Here is a 21,278-nt window from a genome sequence, read left to right as displayed (position 1 = left end):
TGAACTTGCAACAAAAACAACTCTCCATGATACTTTTTTTATTTGCACTAAAATCCAAATTTGCAGGACAACCTTTCATGGTGTAGCCCCTTCTTCAACATTCAAGCAGTATTCTTATAAGATACATACAATATACTATAAAAAAAACAACTACCATCTTAGGATGATTAATTAATAAAAAGTCTGCTCTGCTCTGTTTGCAGTTTGTACTATACTCTCCAGTGATCTAACCTCTGGGTTTGCATCCAATGATACCCAAAATGTATTATTGTTACATTTTTTACAACAATTAGCCTTCCTTTAAAACCACTGTTTACTGTTCAAGCACAGCATTGCTATGGCTGAAAGACTTTGGGCATGTAACCAAAGCCTTAATGTCTCTCTAAAATGAGCAGGTTCCTCAAGAATGAGAAGCTAAATAAGGGTCACAATGCTACCTATTGCATGAATTTACCAATTAATTAATAGCAGTATAGGAACTGGTCCATATTAACGTTTCTGACTTCAAAAACACAGTGACCACTACTTTATATAAGTATTAGAAATATATTCAGTCGTACCAAGATTCCAATCTATCAACTTTTGCCCTCATGACATGAGAAAAAAGAAACCCTAAAGAATGACTAAAGATGAAAGGTCACTGATGATTGCCTTCAAACCTTTTAAAAATAAATTTGTAATTAGGAGGTTTTTTTTTTAATGCATCTCTAATTTGATGCATTTTAAACCCAATGTTTACTTTGATTTTTACTTTTATATATTTTAATGTTCTGCTACATGCACCACCTCCTTGTGCATGTAGCAGAACCTTGTGCCAGTCAGTACCAGTTTGGTGTTTTAGGATGGGAGCCTAATTTTTGGAAACACATATCAAGAACAGGCAGATCGGCTAATACAATCATGGTGTAGCAAAATTACGAATTTTGGGGGGGAACCATAATCCATTACAATACCATAAATAAACTAAAGGAGTGTGAAAAAACACTGTCCACAAATTAGGCAACAATCATAACCCTCTATTTTATATAAGTCAGCATTTTTTAGGTAAATAGTCCAAACTGGTAGATCAATTCGCTAATCTCTAGACCTAGAAAATTCTTATAACTACAAAAACTAGATTGAGCTGCATTTATTGAGTGGAAAATATAAACCTATTTAAAAAATATTTTATGTAAAATATTTACTCACAGGAGTTCCACGTGACCCAACTGGACCCATCACACCTCTGGGACCAGGCTCACCCTAGAAAAAAATAATTATTAGTCATAATGGGGTTTATTTACAAAAGCTGGAGAGTGCAAAATTAGGTGCACTTCTGCATAGAAACTAATCAGCTTTCAGGTTTTATTGGCAATCCCTAACTGAACAAGCTGAAATCAGAAGCTGATTGGTTTCCATGCACTAGATTCTGAGTGAACCAGTTTTAGTAAATCTCCCCCAGTGTTTCATAAATGTTGAATTTCTTTGAATCATACTATTAGATATTATTAAGTTACCTTTTCACCTGCTGGACCCGCAGAACCAGATGGTCCAAGTGGACCAGGAAGACCCTGAGAGAAAAATAAGAATATCATTTTTTACATATTTTAAACGGGAAATACCTATGCAAAAGAAAATAAAAACTAATAATTAATAACAATGTTTTTGGTACCACCTCCTAAAATTAAAAAGCAACCAGATACATTTTAAGTGAAAAATCAAGAGTATTTAAATTTAGTTGAGAAAAAAACATTCCCCTCTGGGTACATTGTAAGGATTTTTAACAAACTTTGTTGCAGATTCCTACCTTTTGTTATTCTGAAAAATAGCTGTTTGTCTGTGCCGATGTGCAAAGTGAATGTTAATGGGAGTGATTTTATAATTATCAATCAATTGCTGCAAATGCAGAGCTCCAATGAGAAAAGTGGCAGGGTCTAAATCCTTTTAGATGTGATTAACCTCTGGGAATATCTCACCAAAAGTGAAATTTTGTGTTGCAGGGGATGCCCAAAATATGACTCTTACTACAAACTTCAGTAAGCCAATCATACATGCAGGAAATGTAATTTCTGGGGGGTGTTCTGTATACCATCTGTGTACAGAACGACTCCAGGTTGTTATACTGCACAGCATTTTACAGAAAATGACAGTGGCTGCTGAATGAAAAGGAAAAGTAATTTTTATTAACATCCAGTTACAATATGACTTGTGTAGCAATTGTATATGCTATATTATTTTTTCTGTATTTGCTGTTTTTTCCATTAAAGTGGAATTACCTTTTAATTATGTCTGGGTTATCTATTGTAATGCAAAAAATTAAAATCTATTAGAAGATTAATTAGATATGTATTTGCTTTTAGTATTTGAATAACAGTAACTGAATCTCTGAGCTATGATATGCCCTTTTTTTTCCAGATTACCATGTTTCTTGGTGTTATCTCAAAACTCTGCACTGCCGGGTGAATCAATCTGCTCAATAAGTGAAGTGAACCTGGTGAATAGGTGTTTTTTCCACTATGGGAGACCTAATTTTCCATTCAAGGGAACTGCCCCCCTTTTTCATCTGGAAACCAAACCAATCCCAGTGCTATATCTATTATGATTGACATAGTCCATGACATCATGGGTGTATTACATCATTATTGCATGCTTTATTATGGACTTCTATTGCTTTCTTAATAGAACCTGAGATAACTCAGAATAAAGGAAAATATTATAATAAAGATGTGGCAAATGCCTAACGGCATGTCAGTCATATAGTGTTGGGCATGCTATTCGAGTCAAACATAAGTTCGACTCAAACATCAGCCGTTCATGTGTTTAGCGAACACACCACAGGTCAGGTGCAATGCTTTGGCCAATCACAGTGCATGATGACATCACAAGTGGTTGTTAAAGGGGGCATCCAGATTTTCCCCTTGTTAAAGGGGGCATTCAGATTCCATTAAGCCCCCCACCCACAGACCCCCATAACCACCGGCCACGGTTGTGGGAAAGAGGCCCTTGTCCCCATCAACATGGGGACAAGGTGCTTTGGGGGGTACCTTGAGGGTATGTGGCCTGGTATGCTTCAGGAGGGGGGGGCGCTCGCTTGTTAGTGCTCACCCTGCTGACACCTGAAACATGAAAGAATGTGTTCACTGCTAAAATACCCCATAACTTAATTATATAACTCATGCAGTATTTTAGTAGCTGTGTGGTATCTTATGCATACTCAGATGCGGTAAGATACAGTGAACTGTCCCCTCAGTTAGGGACAAAGGGGGAGGGGGCTTTCTCTAAGATTTGGAACAAGAATAGGGAGTTATTTAGTACAGAATCCAAGGGACTCTACCAGTTAACTTACTGTATATCTGGCAGACTGGTGAATAATGTACCCCATATAACAGATTATAGGGACTCTGATGCTATTTTCTATTAGGTGATAATACACAGGCAAACTATGAACCAGCTATGAATATATCTATTATGCTTCCCACCATGGTTGCATGGGATCTGGTCAGTGTGGAAATAAAGGAGCTGCAACTCTGGTGGCTCTCAATCTCATCTATTCTTCACATCACAAAACACTGAATTGTTAAAAATACGTAGCCATTAAAAGTTGTAAATTACATTTTTGAGTCTGTTGCAATTATGGGCAGTGGCTCAGATGTTAACTGATGTGGCAACCATGTACTCAGAGTTTTAAAATAATTATGTAATGGGGCTCAGCTATCACAGTGGGATAAACCTCACAACCACCAAACAGAATCAGAGATTCTGAATTGTATACTTACTCTTGCTCCATCATTGCCAGCTGTACCTTCAGAACCCTTTTCTCCAATACCTCCCTAATATAGATAAGTATATAAATTAATTATTTGCTCTTTGCTAAAAAAAAACACAAAAAATAGTAAAGGCTGACACAAAAGAATACTTACTCTGTCACCTTTTGGGCCTGGTGTTCCAGCTATCCCTCTTTCTCCAGGCATACCTTGTAGACCAGGTGGTCCAACATCTCCACCTGCCCCAGTTGGACCTGGACTTCCCTAGAATCACAAACATAATATCTATATTAGTAAATATGCTTTAGTACAATACCATTTAAATTACCAAACAAAATGTTGTAAATATTGACTTATGGGTAAGCAAAAATAAGTTGTGCATTTAGGAATTAGTCAGATAATAATGCAAAACGCACAAAAATCTCGATTTTTATACATAAAATTAGATTACAATGTTTGATTATATTGACTGTTTCTGAAACAACACAATCTTGCTAGTGAATGAATTTTCAACACTGTTGCCTAAATAGGTCCGATTAAGATTTATACTCATAATATTCAATGACAGCTAAAATCATCCATACTGTGGTAATTTGGATACGATTTTGAACAGGTGCAAGGTTTCATATATTCAATTATATCTTTTTCTTTACATTAACAAATATTTTCCCCAAAAAATAAAATTTACCTTTGGTCCATCAGGTCCATGTCCTCCAGCCATGCCCTTTTCACCTTGAAGTCCTGAAGCACCTGGTTCTCCTCTTTCACCAGGATTACCACGCTCTCCCTTAATGAAATAATTTAATACATGTTTTCACTGAATAATACATCTATTATGTAAATGTTCTGTAAAAAAGCATTATATAGACAGTACTTACTCTTGGTCCAAGAGGTCCTGCAGCTCCAGAATCTCCAGGAACTCCCTAAATCACAAAAAAAAAATTATATTAAAATATCAATGCCCTAACTGCCTGACTATGAATCTTAAGTTAGTTTATGTACATTTTACTTCCTATCCTTTTTCTATGTGGTAACCATGTGTGTGCCATTTTATCAATCTACACCCATGTGGAAAAAAATATATTTGAAATATATTTTAAAAATATTCTTCCAAAATATATTGACATATATTTGAAATGCTACAATTTTGGCCATATTCAATATATTTCAATAAATATCTATCTATCTATCTATATATATATATACACTGCATGTTGAAATGCATTTTTATTACAAATTTTATGAAAAATTTTTAAAAAAATAAATTTAAAATATACTGTATGTCTTCAAATAATACAAATCTACATTTTTGGAATGCATTTACAAATATATAGAAAAATATATGTTAAAATTATTTTTTTATATGTTACAAAAATCTGAAGAATATGTTTAAAAAAAATACATTTTTATAAATATATATATTTTTTTAAATATTCTTCAGATGGCTCCCAACAAGGCCTATGATCCTTTCATTTTGACAGTCTCCAGTAGAAATTACAAACTGATATCAAGCTGGTTAGATACAGTTGTTGGTTTGGACTCAAACACTGCCATTATGGACTTTTCCCTTATGTATCACATGTATCTGGGCTGGTTTGCAATACGTGCATCTTTACATTAGTTGCTCAGAAAGCCACTGCTGGAAACAAAAGGCACTTTCCCCTTACTTCTGCATGAACAACTACAGGCTGTCACAAGGAGTTTTTATTTATTAAGGAACATATTCTCATGTTTGGATTCAATGCCAGGGCCCTCAGGTAATTCCATTGTATTTAAATCTGTTTCTGCTAATCTTTCTTTCATAATTACCTCATCACCTGGCTTCCCAGTCTCTCCAGGAGGACCTGGTGGACCTGGTAATCCCTACAGTAAATAAAAAAACATGTTAAAGCCTAAACAAGTAGATGAAGCTCATGTATGTATGTATAAATACTTATACATTCAGATTTTATTAAGGTTACAAACATTCTAACTGGAGATACAAATACCACATATTAACAATAATACACACAACAAAAATACCTGGAATCCTGTAGGACCTGGTGGCCCTTGTTCACCTCTTTCACCTGCAGGTCCCTTAATATAAATAATGACAATAGTTTAATTTCTACAGTCATAATGCATTATGTGCAACACTATAACAATATTTATGAGGTCCATTACTTACAGGTGGGCCAGCAGGACCAGAGGGGCCAACTTCACCATCTTTTCCAGGAGCTCCCTATTAAAAATAAAGGCATGCTGTAAATGGGAATTTCAACTCATAAATATTTTTTTGTTTTATACCATGATTTTTATGCCACTGTCTTATCATGAGCATTCTGTGTATCTTTATGAAAATTCACTGCGAAATTTCTAGTAATAAGATAAATACAAGATTATGTACTGTACTCTATACAGTATGTTTAAATAACACTGTTTAATTTTGAATTGTATTGCTATAGTAATGGAAGTAGGTATTTAGTCACAAACCAAGGAATTACTTGCTTTAATTATATTAAACATTTATGGTAAACAAATGAGGTCTTTAAGGTGACTTTGTCAAAAAACCCAAAACTGTTGCCTCCTGAAAAATAAGAGTTCAGTTACTCACCTCTTCCTCTGTGTGTGCTGAAAAATGTTTCTGAAACTTGTACGTTCCGTAGTGTTGATTACTTGTCCCCAGTGTGCTATTGCTCTTTCCACACCTACATTACTACAGACACAATAGTGATGTACAGTGGGTGCCAGTGAATCAAAAAACAGAGCACAGGAGGACCAGGAATCTGACACTTCTGGAGGTGTCAATTTCTAAAGATTCTTCAGCCAGCGATTTCTCTCACTACAGAGATTATGGGCTTGGACTGTGTGAGAGTTGAGTATTTAAAATCTTCTTTGGCAGGGAAGATTTAGTTGAGGTTGATTTAGTTAAAAATCAATTTAGGATGCATTTTGCCTGTATTCAGTATAAGATACATTTCTTAGTTCTTAAAATTGGTAGATTTGTCTTCATTTAGAGCAGGAAGTGATGGAATCGCCGTAGGACACATAATGCTTCTAAAACAGAAGCATGTCCTCAATGGAATGCAGATCTAAAAGCCAAAAGAAGTTCTAACCCTTCCCTACCTTTACGACGATGTAACATGTTACATCCCTATTTAAGGTTTGACATGTAACAAACTCATCTCCCGCAGCAGCTATCAGATTTAAAATTGACCTAGCTGTGCCGAGCTCGACAGGCGCATACACATCATTCATTCACAGAGGTATGTGAATGGATAAACTACAAGTCCTCAATGGAATACAAATGTGGTAATCACCACTCCCATAGTCCATTGACACTTTTATGTTCTCCATCTGGAAGCTCGGTATAGGCAGCTGGAGGGAGAGTGTGCAGAAGCCTGGCATTGCACCTGTGATTCACTGATCATGGTTGCAATGCTTTGCAAGCTCATTTACAAAAAAATTATAAAAAAAAGTATAGAATAGTATACTACTCTAGGAGGATTTGTGAATGAACCCTGCTGTCAGCTAGCTACAATATATCACTTAAAACTTCAAAGCAAACAAAAAGTAAATACCAATCACCCTAGCAGCACTATACAGCATAAAACCACAAACAAACAACAGAGAAAATGAAAAAAAGGCAACAATCCTTCACCACTGGGTGATAAAACAGTGTCCTCATCAAAGTGTAACAGTCTGAGGTTGGACTGTTACACTGTGATGAGGACACTTTACTCACTTGCCCTGTTTTATCACCGGGTGGTGGAGGATTGTTGCCCTTTTTCCTTTTCTCTGTTGTTTGTTTGTGGTTTTACGCTATACAGTGCTGCTAGACTGGTTTGTATTTACTCTTTGTTTACCTTACAAAAAATAATAAATGTACACTTTTTTCTGCAAACATATGTGCATTCATTAGTTTTTTGCAAAAGGTGAACTTAGCCTTTAAGAAGACTTTGAAAATGAATGAATCAATGCTTAAAATAACAACCAACCACACATCAAATAAAACGTAAAACATACCCTTTGTCCAGGAACTCCTGCACTGCCTTGTTCGCCTGGTTTTCCAGGATCTCCCTGTAAAAATAGACAATTTTCATTTTAATTAGCATACCAAAATAATGTCATTCTTTTTGATTTGTTTTTTAATAAGTAGCCTAAGTTCGTACACTATTGCCTTTTGGACCCGCAGGCCCCATGGTACCAGTTTCACCACGAATTCCAATTGGACCAGGAGGACCTGGACGACCATCTTCTCCAGGAGCTCCCTACAAAAAGCCAACAAATAAATATCTCAATTTAAACAATATAATAAAATTGCAGTTGCAGTCTTTCCATATTTATAGGTAGGATTGTATACATCTTTCTACCCAATAAGGACAACATTAAAAAGACGTAAAGGTAAATATGAACCCGTATACCTGTACTAGAAAGAGTAATAATTTTTTTAAGGGATTCCACTACTTGAGGCTCCATGTTTTTAGGAAATCTGGAGCTTCTATTTTGAAAGCACTCAGGGAATCCAGGAGATTTTATGAGATGGCAACATACACAACACGGATAAAGTTTTCTAAGTAAGCTTACAGCATATTGTATTGTCAAAATAAATATCATATGCATTGCTATTATAATGTTGATGTTATTAAATGATAGTGTATGCTGAGACTACAGATCTTCTTTAACTTAAAACTCTTAATAGCACATAACCTATCACTTAATACTTAACCCGTAACTTAAACTCACCTTTAAAACATAACCTTAAACACTAAACCGGACCCTAATACTTACCCTAACCTTAACCTCCAGCATAAATCTTACATTTCAGAAACAGATTCCAAGTGTCATAATGAATGTGACCACAGGAAGAAACCTATCAAGCCTGAGTTAATTGTTTTCAAAGGGGGAATATTTTTCTAATTGCTGTATAGAAAAATAGCACACATACATTGAATACTAAGAGGTCTGAAAAAATAGAGTGTGACTGTGAACAAAACCATTTCTAATAACCATCTTGTCTATTGCCATCCTTGTGCCAATTATAATAGAATTGGTTTTCCTCGTTATTCTAGTTATTCTCAATACAGTGAAATGTAAAATGTTCTTAAACTCATTGATCATGCAAACTGCAATTAAATAATTCTTATCCTTGCAAATTTGCTTATTAGGTGTATCACTTTTGGGGATCCCAGTAATCCAAATGAGGCTAATTCACACAATCTGCAATTCCGCCCTATGGGCCATTGCCCTTTATTGGAAGTCTCGGGGGCGAGGCCAAGTGCATGGACAGCTAAGCAGCACATCTGCTCAGCTCCTGGCCCGAGCCCCAGTACACAGGCTTAATCCGCCCTCTCCTGGAGCCCAAGGCACAAGCTATAGGGAGAAGAACTCACTGCATCCCCAGGGAAACGAGTGGGGACCGATCCGGCGGCTCTCTGAGCCGGTATCTGGTTCGACCGTGGGACCGCGAAGCAAGCGCCCCGGCATCCAAGTTGGCGCCGACGGCTGCAGCCACTGCTGCACGCGGGGATACGAGGACTCCGGAGCCAGGGATCGAGGAACAGGTAAGCCCACGGGGGTTCTGATTCCCCCGCCAGCCCTGGGGACCCCTCGGCACCACCCTCCCCTGCACCTCGGACCCGGGACCCTCAGGAGCTCCACAGCCCCTCCCCCACACAGGGACAAAGGGACAATCAGGGATTCTGCAGCCCCCTAACCACCACACATGAAGGAGGCGCACGGGGGCACCACAGAGACACTGATACATTGGATCACAGGGGGTCCCGCAATCCCTCCCCACCACGGAGCCCACGGGACACGTGGGGGGCCCTCAGCCCCTCTCCAACACGGAGTCCGCAGGCCGCACGGGGGTCCCACACTCCCCCCCACCACAGAGCCCACGGGGAGCAATAGGAGCCCACTTCCCCAATACACGGATGTGTGCGCGGGCCACACAGAGATCCCACAGCCCCTCGCCAAGCCCAAGACCATCCCCTTGTTCTGAAGATGGCTGGGACCTGCAGTCCCACATGAGATCCCTACACACATACATTAGATCTCTCCCCACAAAGACGGATTTTGAACACTGCATGAATCGTATCGAACGCACTTATAAACAGGAAATCGCCGCACTCAAACAAGACGTTTGCGCGCGCCTGGATGAAATTGAGAACACTACTGACGGCCTAAGTAACATCCTTCAAACGCACGAAGAGACCCTTAAATCTCATACGGCACTCATACAGCAGCTCCTGTATCAAGAGGACGATATCGAAAACAGAAATCGCCGCAACAACATTCGGATCAGGGGCATCCCAGAATCAGTTGAACCTAAAGACCTGGCCGTGGCGGTTTCCTCTATCTTTAACCAATTACTGCAGCAACCCAAGGATACCCCTATAGAGCTGGACCGTGTACACCACACGATGGGCCCCAGAAAATCTGACCCATCCTTTTATCCACGACACCCTATGCAGGGTTCATTATTTCAAAATCAAGGATGCGTGCAGCCAGCCTACAGGACACCATCTTAATCAACGGAACGCCGGTGATGCTACTTCCTGACCTCTCACGTCAGATCTTGGCCATGCGCAGGGCCCTGCGCCCCCTCACCCAGATGTTGCAGGAAAGGAACATCCGCTACCACTGGCGATTCCCATTCCAGCTCCAAGCGACGCATCAGGGTAAATCCGCCCTTTTTTGCACGATCGGAGACTTACCTACATTTTTAGGGGTGTTTGGCCAACCTCAAGTGGCACTCCTGGACTGGCCCCACCAGCTCCTATTCCCTGGCCCCCCACCCCCACCCACAGGGCAGCGGTCCGACCAAAAGAAGAAGAAACGCGCCGGGTCCTCTTCCCAGAAGAACCCAGAAGGATGAACACTACCTGAATAACTAGAGACAAGCCCGCCATTCTTGTCCACCCTTACCTGAGTGGTTTATTTCTCTCTGTGTGCTCTATTCGCTTGATTTTGTGCCTTTTTGAAATTTTAAAATTTTTTAATTTTTAATTTTATTTTTTACATTTTTTTTTCTTCAGTTTTTATAAACTTGTGCCTGTTGTCTTCGGGACTCTGGGGCTGTGGCGGGAGGACCCTCCTCAGGTGACACCGCCGCCAATTGTGGCCTTACTCACAGGGGCCCTAGGCCCCCCCGAATTGCCTAAATCTTCACCAGGTTAGCACCTGGTTGTGTTTCTCTACCCTAGTTTTACATCTCAAGGGGGGGACCCAACTGTTTATCTGTAACAAGTATGCTGGAGGGTTCGCTGATGATGTTTGATTAGGGGGGTCACCCCCAGCCGGGGGGACCCCCCTTGAAGTTGCCAATTGCCTGTGGGGGGCTTGGGTCGGGATCGGACATGTGCGCCTGTGATGTTCCCCACCTAGGCCCTCAGTGTATTGTATAACACACTGCGTGTTCAGACAGCGTGTCTGTCTGGTAGCTTTCTTTGTTACTTTTCTTTCTTTGTCTGCCCCTATCTTCCCATCCCCCTCTCACCTAGCCTCAGGGGATAACCCCCCCCCATTTCTCTTTTTTTTTTCTTTCCCCTTCACCCAACCCAAGGGAGGGTTTAGGCAATGTTTTGGGTGACGCATCCCACCCCTACTTGTCGCATGGCCCGACTATGACTCCGATCAAATTTTCCTTCATCAACTGTAGGGGAGGAGCCAGATGCTATATCACTTCCACAAGCACGGCTCGCCGATCCTGCTCCTTCAAGAGACCCATTTTTTGCTTGGATAGTATCCCAGCCCTCCGTAATCGCCACTTTGCTCAATGGTATCATAGCATTAATCCACTGGCTAGGTCTGGGGGGGTGTCGATCACACCTTCAACCCAGAGGTCCTGGACTCACTCATCGACCCAGTGGTCGATACCTTTTCCTCAAGCTAAAGCTTCAAGACTTTGTCTTCACGATAGCGAATGTGTACATCCCCAACCAAGACCAAGCCCCATTCCTGACAAAGGTCCTCTCTAAGCTATCTGATTTTGGTGGTCCCTGTTACATAGACGGAGGGAACTTTAACATGGCTCTCTCGCCGGAACTTGACACTTCCATGGGCAAATCTTCTCTCCCTGTGACGACCCTATTCCTCATTAAGTCGCGCCTTCACGACTTACACCTAGTGGACATCTGGCGAACCCAACACCCATCGGAGCGAGATTACAGTTACTATTCCCCGGCACACGAGTCGTACAGTCGCATTGACTACTTCTTTGTGTCGCAATCTCTCCTCGACCACCCAACTTCCTCCGCCATTGGCCACCTTTTGTGGTCTGACCATGCCCCAATACACCTGGCAATCCAAGACCGACCGACATCGACGCGCCATTTCTCCTGGCGTCTGAACGACACTTTGCTCAAGGACTCCCTGTGTATCGCAGAGGTATCACAGACCATACAACACTTTGTCCTTGATCACTCCTCAGACACGACCGGTTCCCTTAACCAATGGAGACCCTTGTGGGTCTCGGTGCTAAACGATACCATGCGCATGGAGGAAATGTTGGCATTTGACAACGACACTTTCGATAAACACAAGCTGTTGTGGTCGGTCTGGCTCCACTTCTCTTCCTCACTCCTGCGAAATTTGTGCGCCCCTGATGGGATTTGATGGAGTCATACTCAACGCCCCCAGGCATACCCCCCGATTCAAGTATCTGACACACCCTGAGGGGGTGACCTAGGGGACCATTCTGGTGAAATACCAGCGGCGGGCCACCTAGCAGGCCTGCTCCAGCCACCCTCCCCACCCAGGATCTTCTCCCCTCCCCCCTTTTTTTTTCTTCTCTTTCTCTCTTTCTTTCCCCCCTCTCCTCTCTTCTCTGCGCCTCTTTCTCATTCTTGACTTTCTTCGCCCCCTCTCTCTCTTTCCCTCTTGCCCTACCTATATCTCTTTCTCCCTGCCTCGCTCTCTCTCAAGCGTTTCCACTATTCTCTACAAGGGTTTCTCATTTAGACGTTAAGGAATTATTGTATCATCCTTGAATATCGCCTGTTGGGGGATGCCCCCTCTATAACTACGAAGGGACCCTTATCTCCCGAATCCATAGACTACGCTAATTCCCATTTGAAAGTTCTTATTCACCCTTATCACTGTTGATGTTCCCATAATTCTTTCTTTGATACTATGCATTGTTTGATTTATTGCAAAACCAAATAAAGACAAATTTGCCTTTATTGGAAGTCTCCAGTACTCCCTTTGGCTTCTGTCTTACGGACAGTTGATATGGTTATGCTTATGGAACGTATTCACTATACGTTGCTGGATTGGATGCATTGTACTTTGTATTTCTGTTAATTTCTTATATATGCTTTTTTTCACGCTGTTTATTCTACTTCACTAAATGGTGCGTTTTTTTGTAGTCTCTCCTAATAAAAACGTTTGTAAACAAAAAAAAAATTGCAATAGTTAATACATTGGTTTGTTTTGCAGGATGCCTTTATTTTATAACCAATGTGTGACTTACCACTGGACCTGGTTTTCCTTCTGGACCTTGGACTCCTGGATTTCCAGTCAGACCCTGAAAATTATGAAAGATATAGTTATATACTAGCAATCTGGTTTTACAACTGTGCTTAAATTTCACATCTCTATCTGAAAATATACTGTACAATAGGGCAGAAAAACAGAGCATGTTTTTAATTATAAACATATTGAGAACCGCTTCACTATGCAGGACAGGAAGATGAAAAAAAAGTCACGATCTGGTCAAATGTACTGAAGGCTAAACTAGTCCCAATGTGACAAAAAATTGAAATTCACTTAAGTGCAATTTAAAATAGTAAGCCTTAGAGCCATTTCTTAATGATACAGCCAATGTCAGAAATAAAATATTCTCACAATATCTCACTTTAGATGTAATTAGGTAAATCTTGCAAATTAGAATTTCATATTATCCTGCTGCCATTCAGCAAGAAAGCAATTTTGTGATTGAAAAGTGCTTTGAAAACTAAATGTCATGAATACACCCTATTAAAAAATGTTTATTTATCAAACATTTTATGCAAATATTTAAAAATTATATCAAGATCGCTTTATAAATCTGGACATTTTCAAAAACAAAATAAAAACAAAACACCATTATAATTTTCCTTGAAACAGTGAACAATATGGTAAATTGGCATACCCTCAAACAATAAAATATATCAAACGTAAAATCCTACCCTCAAGCCCCATTCACATGTGAGCATTTTGTAGAGCAAAGCTCGAAGCTACAAAACACTCAGGGGAAAAAAAATCAAAATTACTCTATGGGGATGGTTCACATCTCCACTTCAAGTCGCCTGAAGCAGAAAAAAAAAAGTTTTGGAGCTACTTTTGAAGCAACTCAAATTGGTCAGATTTGCACTTTTTTGGTGCATTTTTATTCTCATAGTAAAGAAAAGAAATCGTGATTGGCATGGTTTTGTATGCATTTTAATGTGCGTTTTGCATGATTTTCTGCTCAAATTAAAAAAATTAATAATATATGAATAAATAAATGTTAAATAAATAAATACACATATAAATAAGAAATCATGATAAATAAATAATAAATAATTAATAATTAACCCCTAACGTTAAAATTAAATAAATTATTATTATTATTATAATTTGTATAAGATGTGAATGGAGTCTAATGGACCTCTTGCTATAAAGTTCTACGGTTCTTAAGATGTTTATTTTATTTTTCTCAAAATACTTTTTGCTCATATGTAAACAGTAAGGCTGGCTAGTGATATGCCATTTGTCCATCCTTTAATGCATAACCATCCCAAAAGAGGCCGATGTACTCTTCTCTCAGCTCAGCTGACAGGTGTTAGTGGTACATATGCTGGGAAATAATTTTTCTTTTTACTCCTTAGAAAAGGGAATAGCTGTATTCCACACTCACAGTGTTTTCCAACAATTAAATGTCCCTACTTATAACCAGCCCTGCAAAGCCTAACCCTCACATGGCCATCTGAGGTAATGCTTAAATTAGGTGCATCCCTTTCAAAAATCTAATTGGCATTGCTGTGTCTTTTCTGAATGTCTCATATAGTGTTTTTTGAGTATAGGCAGGGTTGGGACATGGGGGTAGCAGCCACCTGGTGCAGTGAACTCATGTATGGTAGGGAGGCACTGCGTGGTGAGTTCATGCTGCTACAGCTGCAGGAACTTGCTACAGTAATGACAGTGAGCTGCCTACAGGAGTAGTGACAGTGAGCTGCCTACATGAGAAGTGACAGTGAGCTGCCTACAGGAGTAGTGGCAGTGAGCTGCCTACAGGAGTAGTGACAGTGAGCTGCCTACAGGAGTAGTGACAGTGAGCTGTCTACAGGAGTAGTGGCAGTGAGCTGCCTACAGGAGTAGTGACAGTGAGATGCCTACAGGAGTAGTGACAGTGAGATGCCTACAGGAGTAGTGGCAGTGAGCTGCCTACAGGAGTAGTGACAGTGAGCTGTCTACAGGAGTAGTGACAGTGAGATGCTTACAGGAGTAGTGACAGTGAGCTGCCTACAGGAATAGTGACGGTGAGCTGTCTACAGGAGTAGTGGCAGTGAGCTGCCTACAGGAGTAGTGACAGTGAGCTGCCTACAGGAGTAGTGACGGTGAGCTGCCTACAGGAGCAGTGACAGTGAGATGCCTACAGGAGTAGTGACAGTGAGCTGCCTATAGGAGTAGTGACAGTGAGCTGCCTACAGGAGTAGTGGCAGTGAGCTGCCTACAGGAGTAGTGACAGTGAGATGCCTACAGGAGTAGTGACAGTGAGATGCCTACAGGAGTAATGGCAGTGAGCTGCCTACAGGAGTAGTGACAGTGAGCTGCCTACAGGAGTAGTGGCAGTGAGCTGCCTACAGGAGTAGTGACAGTGAGATGCCTACAGGGGTAGTGACAGTGAGCTGCCTACAGGAGTAGTGACAGTGAGCTGCCTACAGGAGTAGTGACAGTGAGCTGTCTACAGGAGTAGTGACAGTGAGATGCTTACAGGAGTAGTGACAGTGAGCTGCCTACAGGAATAGTGACGGTGAGCTGTCTACAGGAGTAGTGGCAGTGAGCTGCCTACAGGAGTAGTGACAGTGAGCTGCCTACAGGAGTAGTGACGGTGAGCTGCCTACAGGAGCAGTGACAGTGAGATGCCTACAGGAGTAGTGACAGTGAGCTGCCTATAGGAGTAGTGACAGTGAGCTGCCTACAGGAGTAGTGGCAGTGAGCTGCCTACAGGAGTAGTGACAGTGAGATGCCTACAGGAGTAGTGACAGTGAGATGCCTACAGGAGTAATGGCAGTGAGCTGCCTACAGGAGTAGTGACAGTGAGCTGCCTACAGGAGTAGTGGCAGTGAGCTGCCTACAGGAGTAGTGACAGTGAGATGCCTACAGGGGTAGTGACAGTGAGCTGCCTACAGGAGTAGTGACAGTGAGCTGCCTACAGGAGTAGTGACAGTGAGCTGCCTACAGGAGTAGTGACAGTGATCTGTCTACAGGAGTAGTGACAGTGAGCTGCCTACAGGAGTAGTGGCAGCAGCAGAGAGGAGGAGAGAGCAACAGAAAATATGGGTAGGGGATGCTTAACCAAACTATCATGCTACTGTGTCAACTCCTGTAGATCAATAAGAGGAAGGAACTGAAGGGGGGAGAGCACAGCTGGAAGGTCTTCCCAGATCTCTCCTCCTCTCTGCCCTTCCACTGCTCTTGATCCTGTAAGGGGGGAAGGGGGTAAAAAACATTTGTTCTGGGAATGGGAGAATTTGTACTAGGAGTTGGGATTTGGAGGAGGGAACTGTATTTATGCTAAAAGAGGGAGGAAGGTGGGATTTGAGGGAGAAAGGATTTATGCAAGGAGGGCAGACTAAGGGGAGAATTTGTGCTAGGAGGGGAAATTTGAGGGGAGAGGAATTGTGCTAGCAGGGTTGTTTTTTTTTTAAGACGGATGTGTGCTAGGAGGGGAAGACCTGAGCTGCAGTGTGGATTGGGTGCTGGGAGGGGGAATTTGTACTGGAATGAGAAGGACTTTGTGCATGTTTGTTTGGGGAGAATGTTGGCTTGCAGAGGGTTAAACGTGCAGATTAGTGGTGTATTTTTTTTGCGGGGTGTTGATTATTACTGGGACAGGATGCTTACACATCATGGTGGTGGGGGGGCACAATATGCCATCTTCATCCTGGGCACTAGATGAGCTGATCCTGTCATTCAGTATAGGTAGGAGGACTTTTATCAAGTGAAACTTACTCTGGCACCAGGAAGTCCCGGCTCTCCAAGACGACCAGGATCTCCAGAAGCCCCTTTAGGTCCTGAGACTCCAGCAACTCCACGTTCACCTTGAGCTCCCTGAATAGGAAATAAATTAAAATAAAAAAAAAACATCATAAAAATTGCAACTTCTGAACTATAGGTTAATATTAAACATAGCACATGTGAACAAAATGCAAAGCAAAATAACTTTATCATTATATTTTAAAATAAAAATGATAAATATTCTTATTTGTAGGTGCAGTACATAGAAACCAATTGGTACACTATATGCCATGTGCTAGCATATAAGATTACTCTTTACTACAAAAGTCCATTAGTGACAGTGTTTATGTTTGGGTCTATCATATATTAAACCTTTTTTATTATTACAGAATATAATTCTGGCTATAACAGCAATAGAAGAATTAACCCTATTGGGCCTAATGTATATTAAATTATGGAGATGACAACAGGAGGAACAGGTACATGCAAAGATGTCTGGGAGCACTCATAGCTCCCAGTGAGTAGGAACACATTTGATAATTTATTGACAAATAAAAGTCTAGGGACTAACCCAGACCCCCAGGCATCATCTATACCTTAATTAACACTTTTAGATAGACAAACCTTTACATTTAAAGCACCCATTGATTGTAAAGATAAAGAAGAGAACAATGTGTGCCTCAAAATTCCACGGTAAAAAAAAACATTTTTTTAACTTAATTGTTGGAGTTGGGTGTGTTTTTTCTTCTAAGACAGGTGAGTTGAAAGTATGATAAAACCAAGTCTTGTTTACCTTAGGTCCAGGTAAACCATCTGATCCAGGGAAACCTCGATTACCTGGTGCACCCTAATAGAAATATCAGAAGGGTAAATTATTCATGAAGATACAACAAAAGGAATTTGAAAAGGTAGCATTTTTTCCTAGTAAATGACACAATAAACTTGCATGACCCCAGTCACTTCTTGTAAAGTTGATAAACTCACATAAAACCTTATTATGGGATACATTTTAACCACTTGCCTACCGGGCATTTTTACCCCCTTCCTGCCCAGGCGAGTTTTCAGCTTGCAACATTGCACACAATCTAAATTTTTGAATTATATTTTAGACAAATAGAACTTTCTTTTGGTGGCATTTAATCACCACTGGAGTTTTTACTTTTTGCTAAACAAACAAAAAAAGACCAAACGGTTTTTTCTTAGATACTGTTATAAAGTTTTGGAAATAAGTGATTTTTCTTCTTCACTGATGTGGGCTGATGAGGCTGCACTGATGGGCACTGATGAGGCTGCACTGATATGCGGCACTGATGGGCATTGATAGGCAGCACTGATGGGCACTGAAAGGCAGCACTAATGGGCACTGAAATCCAGCACAGATGGGCACTGATAGTCAGCACAGATGACACTGAAAGCCAGCACAGGTGGACACTAAAAGCCATCACAGATTGGCACTAAAAGCCAGCACAGATGGGCACTGATGGGCACTATTGGCCACAATGATGGGCACTGATGGGGTTACACTGATCATCAAGGCACTGATGATTAGTGCCCTGATGATCAGTGTAGATGTCCCCCTGAGAAATGCTGCTTACCGGCTCTCCTCCCCTCACGTGCTGTCAGCATGAAGAGAGGACTGCTGATAACCAGAATTTCCTATTTACACTGTGATCAGCTGTGATTGGACACAGCTGGTCACATGCTAAAAGCCCTTTTCTTGGACATGTGATCAGCTTTGTCCGAAGGGCAAAGCAATCACAGATCACGCACGGTGCGTGCCCATGGACGCCCTATCAGAACTAGCTGACTGCACTGTAGCGGTCTTTTGTCCATAGTGCGGTCGGAATTGGTTAAACAGTTTAAAAAAAAAGAAAAAAAAATACACCTATACCTTTTTATGAGGATTTCCCTTTATTTTTTGTCCTGGTGAACCCTATTTACACACTTGACACACAAGGAGGTAGACTTACTAAAACTGGTGTATACAGAATCTGGTGCCACTTTGCATAGTAACCAATCAGTTTCTAACTTCAGCTTGTGCAATTAAGTATTGACCAATAAATCTAGAAGCTGGTTACTATGCACATGTTCACCGTTGTGTGTGCACCAGTTTTAGTAAACCCCCCCCTCCAAGATGTCACAGGGATGGAAAGCGAGGGGAAATTTCTAAAACAGAGACCCTTGATAGTAATAAAAATGGGGCTCTGACTTTTTTCCACTTTACCGAACAAAAGTGTTTTTTATTGCTGTTCATATTGGAGAGATTCCAATATACTTCCTGTTTCATGTTGGAGTACAGAAGGTTAAGACAAATCTCTCTAATAGGGACACAGAAATTAAAACATGACAGGGGATCTAGCCCTTCCCTACTGTATGAAAAAATACTAAAACAATTTACTGAAGTTCATTTTGAAAGCTTTTAGTTCAGGTACTTCAGAAGTTGATTAACATGATTGTCTTTTCACTTGCAAAAGTGCAGGTCAAAAAAGTAAGAGGGCAGAGATAATTAAGCTGGAATCAAGTAAAGTATCTGTCTAGTAGTCAATAGCAACCTATTGGATTCCAGCTGATCTGGCCATGAACAAACCTTCAATACAAAAACACACTTCAATAGTTTTACAAACACGGCCCTTTTAGACATCACTGGATGAGAGAGTATTTTCAGTTCCAAGTCAAATATTTATTTTATGAGAAACAGAAAACACTTTCAAAAGCATAAAACAAATTTAGTTTATTATTGACATGTAAAACCCTAGCTGTGTCAGGAACACATAACTGCATACTTAGACATCAATCATCTGTTTATAGTTCCATAACATGTAATACATTCAAAATTGGTTACCATTTTAATGTCTTTTATTTTATAAGAATATTTTATTTAGATGCAATATGGCATTTTCATACCCTTTCTCCAACTGGGCCTAGTGGCCCGATAGATCCTGGGTCTCCACGGGGACCTCTTTTACCTTCTTCTCCTTGTGGACCAGTTGGGCCTTGTGGACCATGGGGACCCTGAAAAAGCATCATAGAGTATTACCTAAACTATAATATTGAGATTATATACTGTAACTAGTTTTTTAACTGTTACACAAATTCCCACTTACACCCTAAAACATGATAGAAATACAATTTACTTACAGGTTCACCTTTGGGACCAGCTTCACCTTTAAATCCAGGTACACCGGGATCACCCTTTAAAAAATAAACAACCCATATGTTTCTTTGTACCAATTATTTGTTGTATGAGAAAGAAGCTACAGAGAAAAACTCCAGAGGAATAAAATGAGAACCTGGACAAGGGCCATAGAACATCATGACCCAAAGGACCACACATAAAACAGATGGAAGTTATAAAACTACACTGGTCTTTATGTAAGTTTATAAGGTGGTCTGCTTAGCTTCATCAAGTAAAATAATCCCAAGACACTTGGGAACATCTAAATGTTCCTTTTTCTCTTTTATAGCTAACTTTGCATACCTCATAGTGCTTCAGAATCCTCCATGTCTTTGGTAGTCTCATATTGCTATTGACATGCTCAGAAAAATAAGTACATATAAATGTTTAAAAGGGGGTGCTTTACAGATAGGTTGAGGTGAGTAAACTTCGTTATCGGGTTTTGAATTCCTATTTTCACACTATTGTATTCTGACAGCAGGTTTTCCAGCATGACCGTTTGACAAAAGTCCGTCAGTAGACTGCCTTCTTTTGAACAGAGAGTCGTACACACAGACAGAAAGTCAGCTGGCTCCTGCTGAACCAGCCAAATTTCATAGTGCACCTGACTTTAGACTGAGCAAAACAACAAGGAGGTGAAAAATGTTCACATTGGTGAAGGGTTCAAATGGATTATAGACAGGGCTTAAGAAATATGTTTTGTATGTCAAGATGATAGGGGTATGCCCTACAAATTGACTTTACATTTGTAATGTTTGAATGAAAATAAGATAGTTTTGAGTAAAGAAATCTTTGCAAATGTATAGATACTTTGAACACAAGTAGAACTAATCATTGTCCCAATAAACTGGTAATGAGGCAATATTGTTTGGAGGAAGGCTGCCAGGTTGCCAACTTGTAAACCTGAAAGTTAAGCTCTTGAATATGAATATGATTGGGATGAAGATTGTGGCAAGCCAAAAATCAAATCAATATATTCATGCATTTATTTGATTTCATTGATGGCAATTTATGAAAACTAGAGCTGCCAGAATGTGGAACATGACAACCAATCAGCTTCCATCTTTCCTTTTCATAGCTTAATCAAACCACCTGAAGATAGAAGCTGATTGGTTGCCATGCATATCTGTTCCAGATTCTGTCTGTTGTAGCTCTGATAAATTCCCCCTCTGTCC

The 21,278-nt window shown here is 40.5% G+C and overlaps 1 protein-coding gene across 1 annotated transcript in view; it reads right to left on the bottom strand.

Moving 5' to 3' along the window:
* COL5A2 (collagen type V alpha 2 chain) overlaps positions 1 to 21,278 on the bottom strand; it is a 211,045-nt gene that overhangs the window by 26,309 nt on the left and 163,458 nt on the right. Inside the window, exons 22-37 of the mRNA XM_089670000.1 lie at positions 20,067 to 20,120; positions 19,833 to 19,940; positions 17,722 to 17,775; positions 16,923 to 17,021; positions 13,198 to 13,251; positions 7,895 to 7,993; positions 7,749 to 7,802; positions 5,911 to 5,964; positions 5,766 to 5,819; positions 5,553 to 5,606; positions 4,622 to 4,666; positions 4,432 to 4,530; positions 3,900 to 4,007; positions 3,756 to 3,809; positions 1,497 to 1,550; positions 1,189 to 1,242 (exon numbers count right to left, since the gene is read on the bottom strand). Of these exons, the coding sequence (XP_089526126.1) occupies positions 1,189 to 1,242; positions 1,497 to 1,550; positions 3,756 to 3,809; positions 3,900 to 4,007; positions 4,432 to 4,530; positions 4,622 to 4,666; positions 5,553 to 5,606; positions 5,766 to 5,819; positions 5,911 to 5,964; positions 7,749 to 7,802; positions 7,895 to 7,993; positions 13,198 to 13,251; positions 16,923 to 17,021; positions 17,722 to 17,775; positions 19,833 to 19,940; positions 20,067 to 20,120 (1,098 nt within the window). The remainder of the gene's footprint in view (positions 1 to 1,188; positions 1,243 to 1,496; positions 1,551 to 3,755; positions 3,810 to 3,899; positions 4,008 to 4,431; positions 4,531 to 4,621; positions 4,667 to 5,552; positions 5,607 to 5,765; positions 5,820 to 5,910; positions 5,965 to 7,748; positions 7,803 to 7,894; positions 7,994 to 13,197; positions 13,252 to 16,922; positions 17,022 to 17,721; positions 17,776 to 19,832; positions 19,941 to 20,066; positions 20,121 to 21,278) is intronic.

The sequence above is a fragment of the Staurois parvus genome, unplaced genomic scaffold (assembly GCF_062004578.1).
Source record: "Staurois parvus isolate SC_StPar_1 unplaced genomic scaffold, SC_StPar_1.0 ptg000011l, whole genome shotgun sequence".
In the NCBI taxonomy this organism is placed as follows: domain Eukaryota; kingdom Metazoa; phylum Chordata; class Amphibia; order Anura; family Ranidae; genus Staurois; species Staurois parvus.
The sequence above is the reverse complement of the archived record's forward strand: the minus strand, read 5'-3'. Positions and strand labels throughout refer to the sequence as shown.